Genomic DNA, 18,997 nt, shown 5'->3' on the forward strand with positions numbered 1-18,997 from the left:
ATCTTTGTGAAAACATTAGTGTTTATTATACAATAATAAAATGACACAAGTTTACAGTCAATCAGTGAAAGCAGACTGAGTGCAACAGTTACAAATATCTTAGGCACAGTTCTCTAGTACAACACACTGCATTTCACCCTAGAGAAAGAATGTTGGCAAAAATCTCTACCACATGGAAACTGCTCTTAAAGCTGTTGGGCCCTGAAATTTTATTCAGCAGTTTGAAATCAATCCACAGCTTTCCTCATTCACCCTCCCACTTGGGGCTAATGCACAGGCATGAACATCTATTGAAGAAAACCACAAAAAACTTCAAAACTGCTACAACGGTAGGCTTGTTTTTCACATATTATTTTAAATATTGTTTGCTAAAGTATAACTCATCTAATAGCCTTAATAAATGTAAAGGCCATCTCTAATTTGTTTAAGTTTCAGTTACCTCAAACAACTTTTAACAAGTACTTATGTGTATCATTGTATAACTTTAATATCCATGCAGGCAAGAATGGGGTGCTGCAAAAGTCACAGATGCATTTTATTCTTCATTTTCAACCACTGGAGTTTTGACAAATTGGCATCTATAATGCAGCATCAGCAACTGAGTGATTCTGTTTGAAGTTACTTAAGAAAAAGTCTGAAATGTGCATCTACCAGATAAAATCCACTGATAAGCCTAAAGGAATCCTTTCCATTACATTCCTCAAAGTTCCTTGATTAAAGTTCTGTATTTCCTCTAGTGTGCAATATTAATTTTTCAGTTTTCATAGTGTAAATTTAAAAAATACCATTAACTAAGAAGAGTGAAAAAAATTTGTAATTAAAATTACAAAACCAAGAAAATAAAAGACATATGACTTTTCCTATATTCTGTACCACCTAAAGGTAAGTGTTAATGACTATTTTTCATAATGTTAAATTTAAGGTTTAAGCTTTAAAACTTTCTTGGAACTTGTTTCTGTTCATACCAATACAAATCAAGAGGTCTTACAAAGTAGCAAAGTTGAAATATGATATTTTTAACTTATATGAGACAGGATCTTGGGTCTTCATTTTAACTATTTATACTATAGGTATCCTAAGTAGATTTCAATTGTATATCTGTACCTCTTTTCAAGGCACATAATTATTAAGAAAAATTATCAACATTTCTTGGATTTTTGATAGAGAAGATAGAAAACTATTTTTCAGAATGTTCACTGATATATAAAAACTGTTAGCATCTAATTAAAGATCACTAAGGGTTAAATACTTGTTCTCTGGCCCCTACTGCGTACACCCTGCCAAAACATCCTCTAAGCTTTTAAATATTGCTTCGATGGTCTGCATTTTTATTTCCAGGGAAAAAGAGAGTTTTCTCCCACAGTCAGCAGGCCACTAGTTTATTACCTTCCAGTCACCTTGACTTTTGCTAAAATGAAGACTCTGCAGTCTACACTTCTCCTGTTACTATTTGTGCCTCTGATAAAGCCAGCACCACCAACTCAGCAGGACCCACGCATTATCTATGACTATGGAACAGACAATTTTGAAGAAAGTATATTTAGCCAAGATTATGAGGATAAATACCTGGATGGAAAAAATATTAAGGTACTTTATTTCTACTCTAAATTTAGCTTCTAAAATAGTGCCCATTTAAATGCATGTTTTTGTTTTCCTGAATGTGTCTGATAAGGTAAGGGGAAAGGAAAAGCTCTTTAAATGATTCAGAGTAATTCATAATAATTGTCCCTGAGATTGTATTTTCAGAGTATGCATGCCTCCCAAATTAATAAACAGTATCTACAGTAACCAAACAATATCTTCAGTAACCAAAAAATAAAATTGAAGGAAAACTAGATTTTAAGATGATGCCTGACCAGTTGCAATTTATACGTTAAGTAATTTTACACAATGTCCTATATATGTATATTACATTGCCTCAAAAATAAATTAGGAGAAATGTGTATTAGGAGAAATAAAGATGAATTATCAGGTTAAAATGTATTGTTTTAGAGAAAAATGGTTTAAGGAACTAAATAGAAGAGGTATTTTGCTATCTATAGCATTTCACAATAATTTATATATGCCAATTACAGATAGTACCAAAAAATGAAAAATTACTTAATATAGAGCTTTCTCTTTTAATCAATTTTAACAGTTTATACCCTCTATCAATTTGTACTAAGTTACTGTAACTGTGATTGAGTTAATACTCTGCAGGGATGACTTTTATACCACATCATTCATACCCCACCTTTATGGGCAAAGTAATTACTTATGGTTTTCTTGGCACACAGAAATGAATGCTGGGTAAGGGAAAAGTTAATACAGCACATAAGTATCTGTTACCCACTGTGTGTGTCACACACAAACACATATACCAATAACGGAAAACGAGAAATGCAGCCAAATATATAATAATACTGATTGTGTCAGAAGTTCTTTTCCACTATAAATTAAATAGTAAAGATTTTAAGATTGACCAGTTATAAATGCTACTTTCTCCTCTTTTTTATGGGGTACACAATAAGCAAATGTTAATACCACAGTTTCTTTCAATGGAGTTAGTTAATATGGTGACATTATTTTTGCCCATTATTAAGACAAAAGAGATAGGCTAGTCATAGCTTCAAGTTATATTAAAAAAAAAAGCAGCTTATTATAACATAAGCTATTGGCTCACTTGGATGATTTGAATCTATCAAAAACACTTTCAAAGTTTCCTGTTCCCTAAAAAGTAATAACTTTAGAGATTATTTTCTCTCTGCTTCTTCTCTTTACAGGGCTTTAGAAGTTTCTCTATCTTAATACAAATGCAGGAACTAAGATATTTGTGGAATGGAGTAGAATTCAACAAGACTTGATTTATAAATGCAGAGTGGAGGGAGGATGTTCAACCAGCACACAGATGAGAGAATGAAGGTGAAGGGCAGAGTCAGGAGTCAAGACTGAGACTAAAGCGGAACATGCTTACAAAGGGTAGAAAGAATAGGATACCACGTAATACTCTGGAATCTAATGGGAGAAAATGTATTCTACAAGAACAGAAAAGAGAGAGAGTTAATGATATTGACCTCAATTCCCTCAGTTAATGGCCTATACCAGTGGTCTGAGCAGGGTGGTAGGCTGCAATAAGAGTTCCAAGAGTCAGGGCTCAATGGAGGCATATAGGTAATTAAAAGGTCACCCCTGGAAGAGACCAAAAGACCTTAATCAGTATTTCACATGGCTGGAGCTCTCATCACATGGATGGAGCTCTAGTCCTGCTCAAAATGGCAGAATCTGAACAAGGAACTCAGTTTAGACAGGAACCATGAGGAATAGTTTCACCTCAGAAAAATTTTCACCCCATTTCAGGGAATTCTCTTCTAGTTCTCATTTGGAATTTCAATATGTTCAACATTTACTTAGCACTGAGTTCAGCCATTGGAGATATAAAAATAAAAAAGAACTGGTTCTTTTACTGAAGGAGCTCATGGTCTCTAGGATGAAAACAAACTAAACAAATATTTACATTATAATTTGATGAATGATGAAATGGGATTATGTATAAAATCCTAATGGAGCAAAAATAAATGCCATTGATTGTAACTACGAGAAGGTAAGGGTCATCTATGATCCTTAGGTTGTATAGTCACTTAGACTTCATCACACCAGATAACAAACTTTGATTTTTCTAACAGGAAAAAGAAACTGTGATAATACCTGATGAGAAAAGTCTTCAATTACAAAAAGATGAGAGTATAACACCATTACCCCCCAAAAAAGAAAATGATGGTAAGTATGAAGACTCTATCGTTTAATTATTTTTCAAAAAGTCTCTTTTAAAAATAGCTACAATGCAACTTTATTCTTTGTAATAATCAAAAATTGCCTCAAGATATGGTAATATGAACAGTGGAATATTTCCAGCAATGAAGTCAAACAGGTATATTGGGAGTGCACATCATTTGTCATCCCACATTACGAGTGAGAAATGTAGAACAAAAACATTCAATAACAACCAAAGCTTAGTCCACAGTTAGCCTCCACAAAGTATGAGTTTCTTTCCATATATAATCAATGCAAGAAATACTGAAACACTGATTATTTGTCAAATATACTGTACAGCATCAAGATAAATAAAGTATAATTCTTGCCTTCAAGAAACTCACAGAAGAGAAATGGCTATATACATAAAAAACTATCATGTACATTTCAATTAAAACAATAGAAAACTTATCATAAAAGAACAAACTACAAGTCCTACTTAATAGTTCCTATGTATTTGGTTTATTCCTTGTTCTTGGACAGGGTCGCTAAATATCATCAAGATGTCAATGCTTGGCCGGGCGCGGTGGCTCACGTCTGTAATCCCAGCACTCTGGGAAGCCGAGGTGGGCAGATTGTTTGAGCTCAGGAGTTCGAAACCAGCCTGAGCAAGAGCGAGACCCCGTCTCTACTAAAAATAGAAAGAAATTAATCAGACAACTAAAAATATATAGAAAAAATTAGCCGGGCATGGTGGTGCATGCCTGCAGTCCCAGCTACTGGGGAGGCTGATCGCTTGAGCCCAGGAGTTTGAGGTTGCTGTGAGCTAGGCTGATGCCACGGCACTGTAGTTCGGGCAACACAGTGAGACTGTGTCTCAAAAAAAAAAAAAAAAAAAAAAAAGATGTCAATGCTCTCTAAATTTATGAATTTTAGATAATCCCACTAAAATTACCAATAAATTTTTTATAAAGCTAAAAATATTGACTCCAAAATTCATATGGACAAACATACACAAATAGGGGAAACACTGAACAATGCAGGAACTACTCTAAAAGCCTCTATACTTAAAAAGTGGGATACTGGTATATGAATAGACAAAAAGACCAGTGGAATAGAATAGAAAGTCCAGAAACAAAAATACACATGGAAATTTAGTATACAATAAAGGTACCACTCAAATCACTGAAGGAAAAATGGTGTTTTTAAAACACAGTGCTGGGAGAACTACGTAGCTATTTGAAAAGGGATACAATTAGATCCATACCTTACATAGGAAAATAAATTCCAAATAGATCAGGAATCTAAATGTATAAGATAAAACCATACAAGTACTAGAGAATAATCTCGATGTAGGGCGACTCAAAATCCAGAGACAATAATGGAAAGAACAATAAATTTGACCCCATGAATGCATATTTAAAAGACAACTGAAAACTGGGGGAAATATTTGCAACATATATTACAGATAAATAATATAACTAGATAAAGAAAAAATTGATAACATAAAGAGCTAATAGCTCTTATTTATAAAAAATTCTTAAAAATCGAGGAAAATAAATTGACCAAAATTCCATTGGAAAAATGGGCAAAAGATATGAACAGACAATTCACAAAGTGATTTAAATGATTTGACCCAGAAAAATGTTCAATCTCACACACAGAGTAATGTAAATTAAAATTATATTGAGATGCCATTTTTAACCTGATTGACAAAATGAAAGTATAACTATATGTTAATATATTCCATTAGCAAGGCTGTGGGGTAAGATACTTTCATACACTGCTAGGAGGAATGCAAATCAGTACAATACTTTTGTATAGGAATTTGGCAATATCTAATAAAACCAAACACTCATTTACTTTTGACATAGCCATCACCTTCAAGAAATTTATCCTGAAGATACACCTCCAAAATAAGGAAATACAAATGTAAAATCATTGAAGCATTGTTAGCAATTGCAAAATATCATAAATAATCTAATGTCCAAACACTGAATTGAATAAACAATGGTACAGCCACACAAGAGAATGTACTTTACAACGTGGATGTAAAAATGAATGAGGAAGATCTCTAAGAACTAACATAGAGTGATTTCCAGAACACACTGTGTGAAAAAAGCAAAGTGCAAAGTGAAAAGAGTATCTATAATATGTTGCCTTTCATATAAGAAAGAAAGGGATACGAGAAAATGCATGTTTCTATGGAAAAAAACATGGGCCAAAGAAGAATTGCAGGAGAGGGAGTGTCACGTCTCTGAGTATACATTTTTTGTGTAGGTTTGGTTTCCAGAACGATGCTATGTTTTATACCGGCAATATAAATAAATATAAACTTATTGATATATAAATAAAACCAACAAGGACAAGGTAAAAAGAATCAAAGTTGGAATATAAACAGAAAAATAAAAACTTAATTGTATTTCAAATAAATCGTATAACACACTAAAGGAGGAAAAAATCCAATTCAAGTAAGCCTTAAACACAGTTTTTTTTGTTTTGTTTTATTTTGTTTTGAGACAGAGTCTCAGTCTGTTGCCTGGGCTAGAGTGCTGTGGCATCAGCCTAGCTCACTGCAACCTCAAACTCCTGGGCTCAAGTGATCCTCCTGCCTCAGCCTCCCAAGTAGCTGGGACTACGGGTGCACACCACCATGGCCAACTAATTTTTTCTGTTTTTAGTATACATGGGGGTCTCGATCTTGCTCAGGACTCAGGCTGGCCTTGAACTCCTGAACTCAAGAGATCCTCTTGCCTAGGCCTCCCAGAGTGCTAGGATTATAGGCATGAGCCACAGTGCCTGGCCTAAACATGACTATATACTTTCAGGCTAAAGACAAAAAGAACTATAAACAAATACTAAATTCCAGTGATCGGATTTGTTTTCCACAGTGTTATGAGTTAGCAACATTGAAACTACTTAATGTGTGTTCTAGAACTGAGTAAAGTAAATATACTGTAAATAATGAGAGCTCGGTTTCTCATTGTTAGAGAAGAGCAAGCATTACAAATATGGAAAGGTAGAAGGTTAGAAAGAACACTGTAGGGCCAGTTTAGTGGTTCATGCCTGAATTCCCAGCACTTTGGGAAGCCAAGATGGAAGGATCTCTTGAGGTCAGGAGTTCAAGACCAGTCTGAGCAACATAGCGAGACCCCATCTCTGCAAAAAATAGAAAAATAAGCTGGGTGTGGTGGCTCATGCCCATAGTCCTAGCTACTTAAGAGGTTGAGGCAGGAGGATTGCTTGAGCTCAGGAGTTTGAGGTTACAGTGAGCTATGATGATGCCACTGCACTCTAGTCTAGACAACAGAGTAAGATCCTGTCTCAAAAAAAAAAAAAAATTCACACCACTGTGGAGTTGGACTGGAATGGGTAATATTAGTATTAACTCATGGTTTGTATATATAAAGAGATATTGAAATATAGATGTGTTTATCGCTCTGAGTGTATGTGTATATATATGCATATGATCTGTTTATGTAGATATATGAGCAAGTGGTATATGTATATATGTTGTATATGTTTATATACATATACATGTTGTTTATTATATATGGAGAAAGAGACAAATATACACACACTTATATTTCCTAGTTCTCTCTGCTGAAAGAGCCTAGAAACAATGAGATCCCAGTAACACTGAGCACACCTAGGACCCAGATCTTGGTTTCTAACACCATTCTCCACTAAAAGAAACCAGTGCTTCTTAAAGAGATAGCTGATTTCAGAGTTGGGGCAGGGAAAATACAAGATTGGTTTGGGACATCTTGTAATGCCATAATATAAGGCAGTTCTTGAAGAATAATAAGGACATTTAAATTTTTTTAAATACTCCACCAAAATATATGAAATAAAAAGGTATAAATGTATAAAAGATAGATACAACCTATACACTGAAATCTAGACAATACTGGTGAGAAAAATTGAAAAAGACCTAAACCTAAGGAGAACTATATTGATTGCATTCAGTTGTGTAAACCTCAATATCATTAAGATGTCAATGTTTCCCAAATTTATTTATAGATGCGACACAAACACAATCAAAATCTTAACAGGCTTTTTTTTTTTTTTTAAATTAACAAGCTGATTCTAAAATTTATAGGAAAATGTAAAGGATCTAGTATAGTCAAAACACCACTGAAGAACAACAAAGTTGGAGGATTTATACTACTAAGATTTACTATAAAGGTACAGGAATCAAGACATCGCAGTATTAGCATAAAAATAAAAAAAATAGATGAATAGAATAACATTCCAGAAATAGGCTTACACAATACAGTCAATTGGTTTTTGACAATGTGACCACACAATTCAATGGGGAAAGAATAATCTTTTCCAAAAATGGTGCTGAAAGAATCAGACAACTATAGGAAAATTAAAAAAAGAATCTTGACCCCTCCTGACATATGCAAAAATCTCAAAATGTACCCCATATCTATAAGTAAAGAGCTTAAACTATACAACTTCTAGAAGAAAACAAAAGATAAAATCTTAGTGATTGGCAAAAACTTCTTAAATACAACACAAAAAGCATGAACTTTATAGAATCCTTTATAGGAATCAACTGTTCTTCATTAAAATTTAAAATGTTTGCTCTTCAAAAGACACTGATAAGATTGCACCTATAATCTCAGCACTCTAAGAAGCTGAGGCAGGAGGATCACTTGACCCCAGGAGTTCCAGACCAGCCTGGGCAGCATAGCAAGACCCTGTCCCTATCAAAAAAATAAAAATAAAAATAAAAAATTAGCCAGACACGGTGGCAAGTGCCTGTAGTCCTAGCTACTTAGGAGGTTGAGGCAGGAGAATTGTTTGAGCCCAGGAATATGAGGCTGTAGTGAGGTATGATTGTGCCAATGCATCCTATCCTAGATGACAGAGTGAGACCCTGTCTCTAAAAAAATAAATAAATAAAAATAAAATAAAAGACAAGTCAAAGATTGGGGTAAAACATAAATCTGACAAAAGATTTATATGTAGAATATATAGCCTTATAATAATTCAACAATAATATAAAGCTCCAATTAAAAATAGGTGATATGAATAGACACTTTACCAAAGAACATATGTGGATGGCAAATAAGCACATAAAAAGATGCTAACATTGTTAGTCATTAGAGAAATGAAAATTAAAACACAATGAGATACCACAACATACACTACTTGAATGGCTAATTAAAAAGACTTGACCATACCAAATGTTGGCAAGGATGTAGAGTAACTGGACACATTAATTACAAGGTGTAAAACAGTAACTGTACAGAGTGACACTACTTGAACCAAGCGACAAAAGATACTGTCATGAATGGTACAAGCAGATATCGTGTGCCTCCTGACACAGGGCACTGAAGATGCAACATCATTTCCATGGCACTCCTGACAAAAATGAGGGATCCCTCAGCCAACTCAAAGACATTCTGCAAAATAAATGCCCTGAAAAATAAAATTAAGCCAGGAGGGATGGCTCATGCCTGTAATCCCAGCTACTTGGGAGGGTAAGGTGGCAGGATCACTTAAGGCCAGGAGTTTATGACCAGCCTGGGCAACAAAGCAAGACTCTGTCTCTAAAAAAAAAAAAAAAAGTAAATGAAAGAAAATTTAAAAAAGAAAAAGAAAATTAAAAAGAAAAAAAAGCCCTATACTTTTCAAAAAAAGTGAAAGATATGAAAAACAAAGACTAAGGAACTATTCTAGGTGAAAGGAAAGAAGCTTGACAAGTAAATGTAATGACTGACTTGGGGGTGTTATGGGATTCTAATAGTGCCTATGGTAATTCGAATTTTCCAGTTAGTGGCTTGCTCATTTAACTAGTGGTTTCTAAAGACATTAGCTACTGTCACCAATCTGAAATATGTTTCTCACACATCAAACTTGATAAATCAAGCTTTTCTTTACCTTAATTCCTGCTTTATGAATTTCTTCGGTATTCAAATGAGGAAATATAACTGTCAATCAATTTAGCAGTCAAGTGATCATCAATAAACAGAATAAAAAGCGAGTGTGGATTACAGACTCTCAGACAATATTCTGATGAATTATCAAGCACAATGTAGGTCACAAGTTACCAAGACTGAATATCTTTCCTGCTATCACCTATGATTCTGTAAAATATCTCTTCAAATTAGTAATAGCATTCACGATAGCAATAATTTTACCACTAGAGGTCAAATATTTTCAAACTACTGTTTATACTTTTTTAACATTGTTTCCCTATTTAGAAATGCCCACGTGCCTGTTGTGTGTTTGTTTAAGTGGCTCCGTATACTGTGAAGAAGTTGACATTGATGCTGTACCACCCTTGCCAAAGGAATCAGCCTATCTTTATGCACGATTCAACAAAATTAAAAAGCTGACTGCCAAAGATTTTGCCGACATACGTAAGTTAAATAAGATATTAGTATGAACTCATGCTAGTATTTAACTCATATAAACACAAGTTTCCACATCATTGTGGCCTACCACATCTAGGGTTATCACTGTTGGAGTATATAAGTATCGACCATACTTAACAAAAATCCATCACTTTGTTGGTGAATTTTTTCCATTCAGACATATTCTGTGATCTTTATTAGTGACTTCAGTGCCTATGTTGACAACCTGTCTAATATATAGGCAACTACATCTTCTCAACCCCAATACTTCAAGATCCTTTTCCTCAAACAGTGAGCAGCACCAATATTACTGGGATACTTGTCCAACAACAATGTTTTATTTTTTACCTTCACTATTAAAGCACAGAAACTGCTTTTTCTTACTTTAACTTATGGCTCTCAAGCCTGGCTGCATATTAAAAATATCTAGGGAAGTATTTTTAAAATACTGATACCAGGTCCTACTTCCCAGAGGTTCTAATTCAGGTCTTGGTTAAGGCCCAGCCAATATCATTAAAAACAACCAAACTCCCTGGATGATTCTAATATGGAAATAGTGTTGAAAACAGTGGTATTTAATTCCTTCCCAAGTCGTTAGCAATCTTGGACTTCTATCAAACCTTAACCCAACTAGGGTGTTGCCATGGGCCCACCAGAATCCCCCATTTCTGTAGTACCAAACCCCGGTCCTGGATCACTGATTTCTTGTCAGTTTTCCAGACTCCTGTGTTTTCAAGTGTTTCTGAAGAAAATTACACAAAGAAATGCACACTGGCCCACTACACATTTATGAGATTAGCCATAACTGGATCCATGTTGCCACTGGTAGCTCCCAAATGTGGACTGAAATATAGTTGAGCCTCATTATTTGTGGATTCCATATTTGTGAATTAACCTACCTGCTGAAATTTATTTGTAACCCCAAAATTAATACATATGATGCTTTCACAGTCATTCAGACATGAGCAGAGTGACAAAAATTTTGAGTTAATTGACATACATGTTCCCAGTTGAGGTGAAACAAGGTGACACTCTGTCTTCTGGTTTCAGCCCTCATACTGTAAATAAGTGCCCTGTTCACAGTCTATTTAATGCCACGTTTTTCACATTTTTTTGCTTTTTGTTTATGATTTCACTGTTTAAAATGACCCCAAACATAATATTGAAGTGCTGTCTAATGTTCCTAAGGGCAAGAAGGGTGTTACATGCCTTACAGAGAAAACACATTAGATAAGCTTTGTTCAGGCATGAGTTACAGCACAATGTAATCAATCAACACTATATATATTAAATAAGGTATCTTTAAACAAAAACACATGAAACAAGGTTATATAATAATTGGTTGATGAAAATGTGTGATCAGAGGCTCACAAGAACCTAACCCTGTATTTCCCCTAGGAATAATGGTTCAGTATTCACTAATTTAGTGTTTGTGGTGATTTTATAGAACATGACTACTGTGAATGAGAAGCAACCGTATTTCCTAATCATCCCAGACAAAAGTTACACACACACACACACACACACACACACACACACACATACACACTGAATTTTTCAATTTCTCAGTATGTATCACTCTAACAAATCAGGGAACTTTTTTATCTTTGTTGTTAAGCATTAAGGCATAGAGAGATTAAGATTAAGACAACAAATCCACAATTATAATGCGGCATGTCAGCAAAAAATCCAAAAATAATACGTGATTCCATCCAATCAAATGTAATGACTATTTTCTATGATTTGCAACAAGAATTTCTTTCAAACTGCCTGAGCATCCTGAGGAACTCAAACAGAGAAGTATGGAAAGACTCCACTAACTTTAAGATCCCTTCCAAATCTGAGATTCTGGGAATTCAGTTAGAAAGGGCACCAGTGTCAGGCATAAAGAGATGCTTAGTGTTCTATCAACAAAATTTCACTGAGCTACTAATTGGAGACACTCTACTAGGCAATAAAATTAAAAGATGTTTGATCTGTTAAACAAATGTTTTTCTTCAGTTACACAATGAGAATTTAACTTCATATTTTTTGTATATTTTACCCTCAAGCTAACTTAAGAAGACTTGATTTTACGGGAAATCTGATAGAAGACATAGAAGATGGTACTTTTTCAAAACTTACTCTGTTAGAAGAACTTTCACTTGCTGAAAATCAACTACTAAAACTTCCAGTTCTTCCTCCCAAGCTCACTTTATTTAATGCAAAACATAACAAAATCAAGAGCAGAGGAATCAAAGCAAATGCATTCAAAGTAAGTATTTTATAGTAAAATTAAACATAGTATTGGTGATGACAGATAAAAGAGAAACTGTGGTCTAGAACTGTTTTGATTAAATTTTAAACTATTTTGATTTAATAAATGAAGATATTATTTACATAATAAATAGCCATCCTATATTAGGCTCATTCAGCCTAGTTTATCCCAATGTCGCACTCAAAATACATAACCTTTATCTTGTTTCATGGGATATATTGTTTCCCATTTTTTCACCTGTTCACGCAGCAAATATTTATTTAGACAGACACGGTTGGCCCCCTCATGGCCTTTACAGTCTACAAAAACTCAATATGAGACTTTCTCCGTGATTTTTTTTCCCTTACAATATCAGCAATTTGCAAAGGCCAGAAAAAGTTCCAAAAATAAATACTGAATTTGACTTCTAATATTTAAAAATATTGGACTGTAAAATTCTATAGGGAGACTTTCCTTTGAATTCCATGATGGTATCTAACACAAAATTCTATACATGAGGATTAAATATATTTTTAATTTAATAATTCAAGAAAATATTGCGCAGGAAAATAGGAAGATGTTTTACTTTGATTTATGTAGCCAGGTTATCTCAAAATGCATGGTCTACAGGAGTAACCACCTCAGCCCAGGATTTCCATAGCTCTGAGATATCATTCCTAGTCCTGGAAGATAACCCTAGATAAAAGGACGAGATGATCATGCCACTGTTGGCAATAGACATAAACTTATTCAAAAGGCAAGGTTTGTTGCTTCTAAAGATAACTCCTGATAGAGGGTCCTAAAACTACCAAAAATTCATTATCATAACGTTTATGATAATCCCACAAATGTATAATCTGTCCACAAATGTACAGTCAATTAGAAAATGTAAAAATATTCCATTTTTCTTTCCTTTTCTTTTTGTTTACATTTTAAGGTATCTTTTTTCAGCTTTAAGGGATATTTTAAAGTTACATCAGAGTTTCTCTGATGTTTCTGCTAAGGGATTCAGAAATTAAGGGACTTTTAGGGTACTTTCTAAAAGCATACTCACTTCTTTGAAAATACTAATTTGAGTTGGTCTTTGAATAACTGACACGTTAAAGACTTATAAGAGATGATCAACATTTCACAAAAAGAATGTTCGAATATTTTGGGTTTTACATATGTATTACATAAGGGATTCATGACAAATTGGTATAAAAATGATAAACTTGGCTACTTTGTAGTTTTGCTTAACGGTACTGGTAAAATTAGGTTACTCTAACCCATGTAAAATGTAAATTAGGCCCACTGGGAAGACATGAGCTGAGTGCCCATGTGGTGTAAAGGATTAGGACAGGCATGGTGACTCATGCCTGTAATCCCAGCACTTTGGGAGGCTAAGGTGGGAGGATCATTTGAGGCCACAAGTTCAAGACCAGTCTAGGAAACATAGCAAGATCCCATGTCTACAAAATATTTTAAAAATTGGTCAGGTATGGTGGCATATACCTGTAGTTCTAGCTACTCAGTAAGCTATGATTATGCCACTGTAGTCCAGTGTGGGTGACAGAGAAAACTGTCTCTAAAAATATAAAAAATAAAATGAAACATATAAAAATTATTTTAAAAAATTTAAAAAGGATGTATATCAAAGGTAAGGTAAAAGGGTAATGTCAGCACAGGTGCAGGAGCTAACGCCTGTAACCCCAGCACTTTGGGAGGTTAAGGTGGGAGGATCACTTGAGGCCATGGGTTCAAGACCAGTCTGGGCAACATAAAGAGATCCCTGTCTCTACAGAAAATAATAATAAAAAAGATTAGTGGGCGTGGTAGCACTTGCCTGTAATCCTAACTACTCAGGAGGCTGAGATGGGAGGATCTCTTGAGCCCAGGAATTCGGAGTTACAGTGACCTATGATGGTGCCACTGCACTCCAGCCTGGGCAACAGAATGTTCTGTTTCTAATAGGGGAAAAAAAAAAAAAGAGTACTGTCAAGGGAAACTACGTCCTGAAGTCATAGTATACAGTCATATACAATAATAGGTTACTGATCATTAAGAGTAATCCAACGCAAAGCCCTTAGGAAAAAAACCGTATCAAGCTAAGTGTTTAATAAATTGCTTCAGGAAACATCTTGCTAGGCACACACACCTGTTAGAAGTAACTACTTTGCACCACCTTTGTAGAAATTGGTGGAGCTCAGATGGGAAGCTTCAGAAGTACAGGAGAGATTAGGGTAGCACCAAGGTCCAAATTCAATCCCACGGAGGGAGTGATCGCATTAGCTGCTCCCAAGACTAATTCAAAGGGCCTCAGATGTTGGTATCAGGGCTGGGTATTCAGAGATGAGATGAATGTAAATGACCACACTACACACACACACACACACACACACACACACACACAGACTGCTTGAATCCTGTGAAGGAATGCACACACCTTGATAACACTCAAACAAAATTTTTGTTACAGAAATTGAACAACCTCTCCTTCCTCTACTTGGACCACAATGCCCTGGAATCTGTGCCTCTTAATTTACCAGAAAGTCTACGTGTAATTCATCTTCAGGTATGATGGCTCCTTTCGCAGTATCTGACTTTAATTTCCTATGGGTCAAAATCTTTTGACTCATTGGAAACCTCACTTATTCACGTGCAAATTTTGGTTAGATCACTATAGTAGTGTGATAGCTAAATGCTTATTAAAAGCATTAATATTTAGCCAAACGAACTCTCCTGCCCAGAAGCCCAGGTTCTGTCCAGAGCAGCATGAGTGAACCAGAAGTGTAGGTGTGAAGTCCGCTCTTGAGTCAGATTTGATTCCAGGTGTATGCTTGGCATCTCGTAGTTAATCTGACGCACGGATTTGAAGTGAGGGGACACTAAGACGCCCGTTTCTGTTTCTTTCTCCAAGGAGTGGTAAACATTAGCTTTTGGAGATTTCAGCTGGTTTTATAATACATCATCTTGAAGTAATGCAAAGGTGAAGAGGGAATGAAAATAAACTAAAATTGGCCTCTTCGTATCACAAGAATTCCTATTTGTTTGTTTTACTCCTTGGACTATTTAAGGGCACAGTGCCCATTCTGAGTTAACAGTCTAGAATAGGATACTTTCTCCAGCTAGTATAATCCTATTTATATTCAGAACTTTGTGTTATTACTAATTATGGATATTACTCTAAGTAACAGCAAGTAGTCTGTTCTTCCAAAATAATACTGTAGCTTTATAAAAGGAGGCTCAGATTGCACAAGGATACACAGTATGCATGATATTAAAACCACTTTTTAAATAAAATATTCTGTGGGATCCTGTCACAAAGCATATGAAAGGTTGACTTCAGATTCCTGAACAATTTTTTTCCTCTTATTTTTCAGTTTAACAGCATAACTTCAATTACAGATGATACATTCTGCAAGGCTAATGATACCAGTTACATTCGGGACCGCATTGAAGAGATACGCTTGGAGGGCAATCCAATCAGCCTGGGAAAGCATCCAAACAGTTTTATTTGCTTAAAAAGATTGCCAATAGGGTCATACATTTAACCTCTATCAATACAACATAAAACTAAAATGTACACACACTTATAATCTTTCAAAAATGTCTAAAGGAATATTAGTATTGGTTTAATATTAACTTTGTATCTCATTATGAAGGAATTTGATGTTTTAAGGATGTTCAAAAATCTTACATGTAATAAGTAAAAAGACTGAATCTCTGTGTTCAAAGTAATTGAAAATATGTAAACAGCATTACAAAATCCTTCTAGTTTATATCTGACTACCATTTAAAAGACATGTTTTTATGTAAGTACCCAAATTTGAGAGGCATTATTCCCATTATTAATGATGTAAGGATAAGTCCAAGAAACCTTCAACTGTTTGTTTTTCCTGGCCTTTACTGTATTCCAAAAGCATTTAAGGCAGATGTTCCAAAAACTTTGAAAAGCTAAATATTTCCAGTGATCTCCCATTTTTCTTTTATGATTCATACATTATTCCTTTTGAAGTAGGAACTTCGTTTTCTTCCTATCAAGGCAGCTATTTTACCATATTTTCACTTAGCCTGAGAGATAGGGTAATAGTCTCTCACACCTAAGTAAAATTTTCCAAATAAAGTAGAATTTCACTCTCTGATAAAGAGCTAATATAGAAATTCAAAGTTATTCTGCTTTGTGGTCACACAGCTAATGTCTTCAGTAAAATTGTAAAACATATTCTTTTATCTAAATATTAACATTCTAAGTCTACCATAAAACATCCTTAAAAAGTCAAGCAAGCCCAAACCAGTATGCTTATAAGAAAATATAAAAAGTTCATCTATTTCTCAGAGGATAGCCACAAGGGTCTCCACTGTACAGATTTTCAAATCTGAGATAACTGTAAATATTTTCTTTTACACTATAGGAATAAGAATCTCATCAATAAATTTGTGCAAACATAAGAAAACAGTATTCTGTGGTGTACTGCACACCACCTTCCCAGCCATACACACCCATGTTCATCCTAACAAACTAAATATTTACAATAAAGTTTCTGTGCTTTCTAAATATCCCGTTTCTTTCTAAATATCCAGTTTGAACTGATATGATTAAGATAAGATTAACGATCTTATCTTCAATAGTGATAATTTATGATGACTCAGTGCTGCCAGATTAAAGTTACTATAATAACTTTCCTCTGCCTGTACCCCACTCAAAAGTCTTAATCTACACATTGCTTTGAAGTTAAATACAAAATTATCAGTGTTTTAGAAACATGAGCCTGAACTGTGTATATAAAAGTACCAACATTATGTCCAATATAAATTATATATTGGAATCAAGTTGTCTCTGTATACCATTACCAGAATACATACTTATCCCATTTATAAGCATTTGCTTCTGGTTTTTTTCCTACCTAGCATGATATCATATACGTTTTTTAATTATCCCATTCATCAAGGTTGACCCCCAAGATGAAAATTTTTCATAAAAGTATCTGTGATCTCTTACAGCCACAATTATTACTCTAACGATGATTATTAACTCAGTCACTTATTTTGGTAACTAATGATCATAATTATTATACCTCTTTCTCATTATTTTTTGTACATGCCTCATTTCCCTATGATTGAAAGCTTACTGACAGTGCTAAACACAGCTTTATACTTTCAAAGTGCCTAGCACAATAGTGAACATATTTGAACTGAAAGTACAATAAATATTGCAAAATAAAATCCATCTAAATAGAGGGCTCCTGTTTTATTCATAAAAATAGAATATTTAGATTATCGAAATTTTAAATAAATTGATGGAAATAAATTATAACTTTATCTGAAAATAGAGACCTGATAAAGAAGGTCTCAGTAACAAGACCAAGACTAGGGAAAGTGGTGAGAGGAGACATCTGTCACGTTTCTACTATAGTTTTCAGAAGAATAATGTATTACTATATTCTTTTTATGATAAAACTTACCAAGAAAAACCCTAAAAAATAACTATCAAATTTAAAAATATTTAAAAGCCAGTAGTTTTAAATAAAATAATGATTGGGAAGAAAAAGCATTGGTAAAAAGTCTTTAATTTTTTAATTATAGAATTAAAGAAATAATTTTGGGACTTCTAAGAAGAAGACCATATGAACATCGGTAACCTTACACCTTCATATACACAACCTTAAATTGCAAGAATAAGATAAAATAAACAAGCCAAATTATATCATCAAGATCCAGAAGATATCAGGGGAAAAAATTAGAGAAAGTAAAAATATGCCAATTCCATTATATTAATATCAAATAATGTTTCATTCTTGCCACTAATAATTAAAGAAATAGAGGATTAAAATTAAAAATAATTTATTCCTTACAAACATTGCTGAAAGAAACTAAAGAAGACATACATAAAAGGAAAGACATCTTGTGTTCGTGGATTAGAAGATTTAATATTGTTAAGATGACAATACTACCCAAAACCATATGCAGACTGAACACAATCACCAAAATCCCAATGATGGTTTTGCAGAAATAAAAAAGATCACCCTAAAATTCATATGGAATTTTAAGAGACTCCGAAATAAAAAAAAGAATCCTGAAAAGAAGAACAAAGATAGAAGACTCACATTCCCTAATTTCAAAACTTACTGTAAAGATACAGTAATCAAAACAGTGTGGCGCTAGCATAAGTTTAGACATATAGACCAATGGAATAGACTAAACAGCCTAAAAATAAATCCCTGCATATATGGTTAAATGATTTTCAACAAGGGTACCAAGACCATTCAGTGGGGAAAGGACACTGAGCTGATCAATATACATTATATGTATCAAAACATCACTATGAATATCCCATGACTATTTATAATTATTGTCAATAAAAATAAGTAAATTTTAAAATAAATTTGAAAAAATTCACTTTTGTCCATAAAAGGACACTATCTAGATAGTAAAAAGATAACCCAGAGAAAGTATTTGCAAATCACGTATTTGATAAGAAATTAATTATCTAGAATATATAAAGAACTCCTAAAATTCAACGATAAAAAACAACCCAATTAAAAAACTAGACAAAGGACTTGCATAGACATTTCTCCAAAGATATACAAATGGCCAATCAGCACATGAAAATATGCTCAATGTCGCTAATCATTAGGAAAATGCAAATCAAAACCACAATAAAATACCACTTCATACCCAT

At 34.0% G+C, this 18,997-nt stretch overlaps 2 protein-coding genes across 5 annotated transcripts in view; one reads left to right on the forward strand and one right to left on the reverse strand.

Annotated features, from left to right (window-relative positions):
* Positions 1-18,997, reverse strand: part of CENPP (centromere protein P) — a 236,502-nt gene that overhangs the window by 155,348 nt on the left and 62,157 nt on the right. The gene's annotated exons all lie outside the window — the stretch shown is intronic.
* OGN (osteoglycin) lies at positions 132-17,555 on the forward strand. 3 transcript variants are annotated; one of them, XM_012651830.1, is made up of 7 exons: positions 132-329; positions 1,420-1,587; positions 3,663-3,756; positions 9,948-10,106; positions 12,152-12,354; positions 14,795-14,890; positions 15,699-15,960. In XM_012651830.1, exons 1-7 carry the CDS (start codon positions 150-152, stop codon positions 15,867-15,869), a joined length of 1,071 nt encoding a protein of 356 aa, XP_012507284.1. In that variant the 5' UTR covers positions 132-149; the 3' UTR covers positions 15,870-15,960. The 3 variants fall into 3 exon arrangements, with proteins under 3 accessions (XP_012507284.1, XP_012507285.1, XP_012507286.1); XM_012651831.1 differs by having other exon boundaries at positions 135-329; positions 1,339-1,587; positions 15,699-17,555; XM_012651832.1 differs by having other exon boundaries at positions 170-329; positions 1,071-1,587; positions 15,699-17,555.

The sequence above is a fragment of the Propithecus coquereli genome, unplaced genomic scaffold, assembly GCF_000956105.1.
Source record: "Propithecus coquereli isolate 6110/MARCELLA unplaced genomic scaffold, Pcoq_1.0 Scaffold370, whole genome shotgun sequence".
Lineage (NCBI taxonomy): Eukaryota > Metazoa > Chordata > Mammalia > Primates > Indriidae > Propithecus > Propithecus coquereli.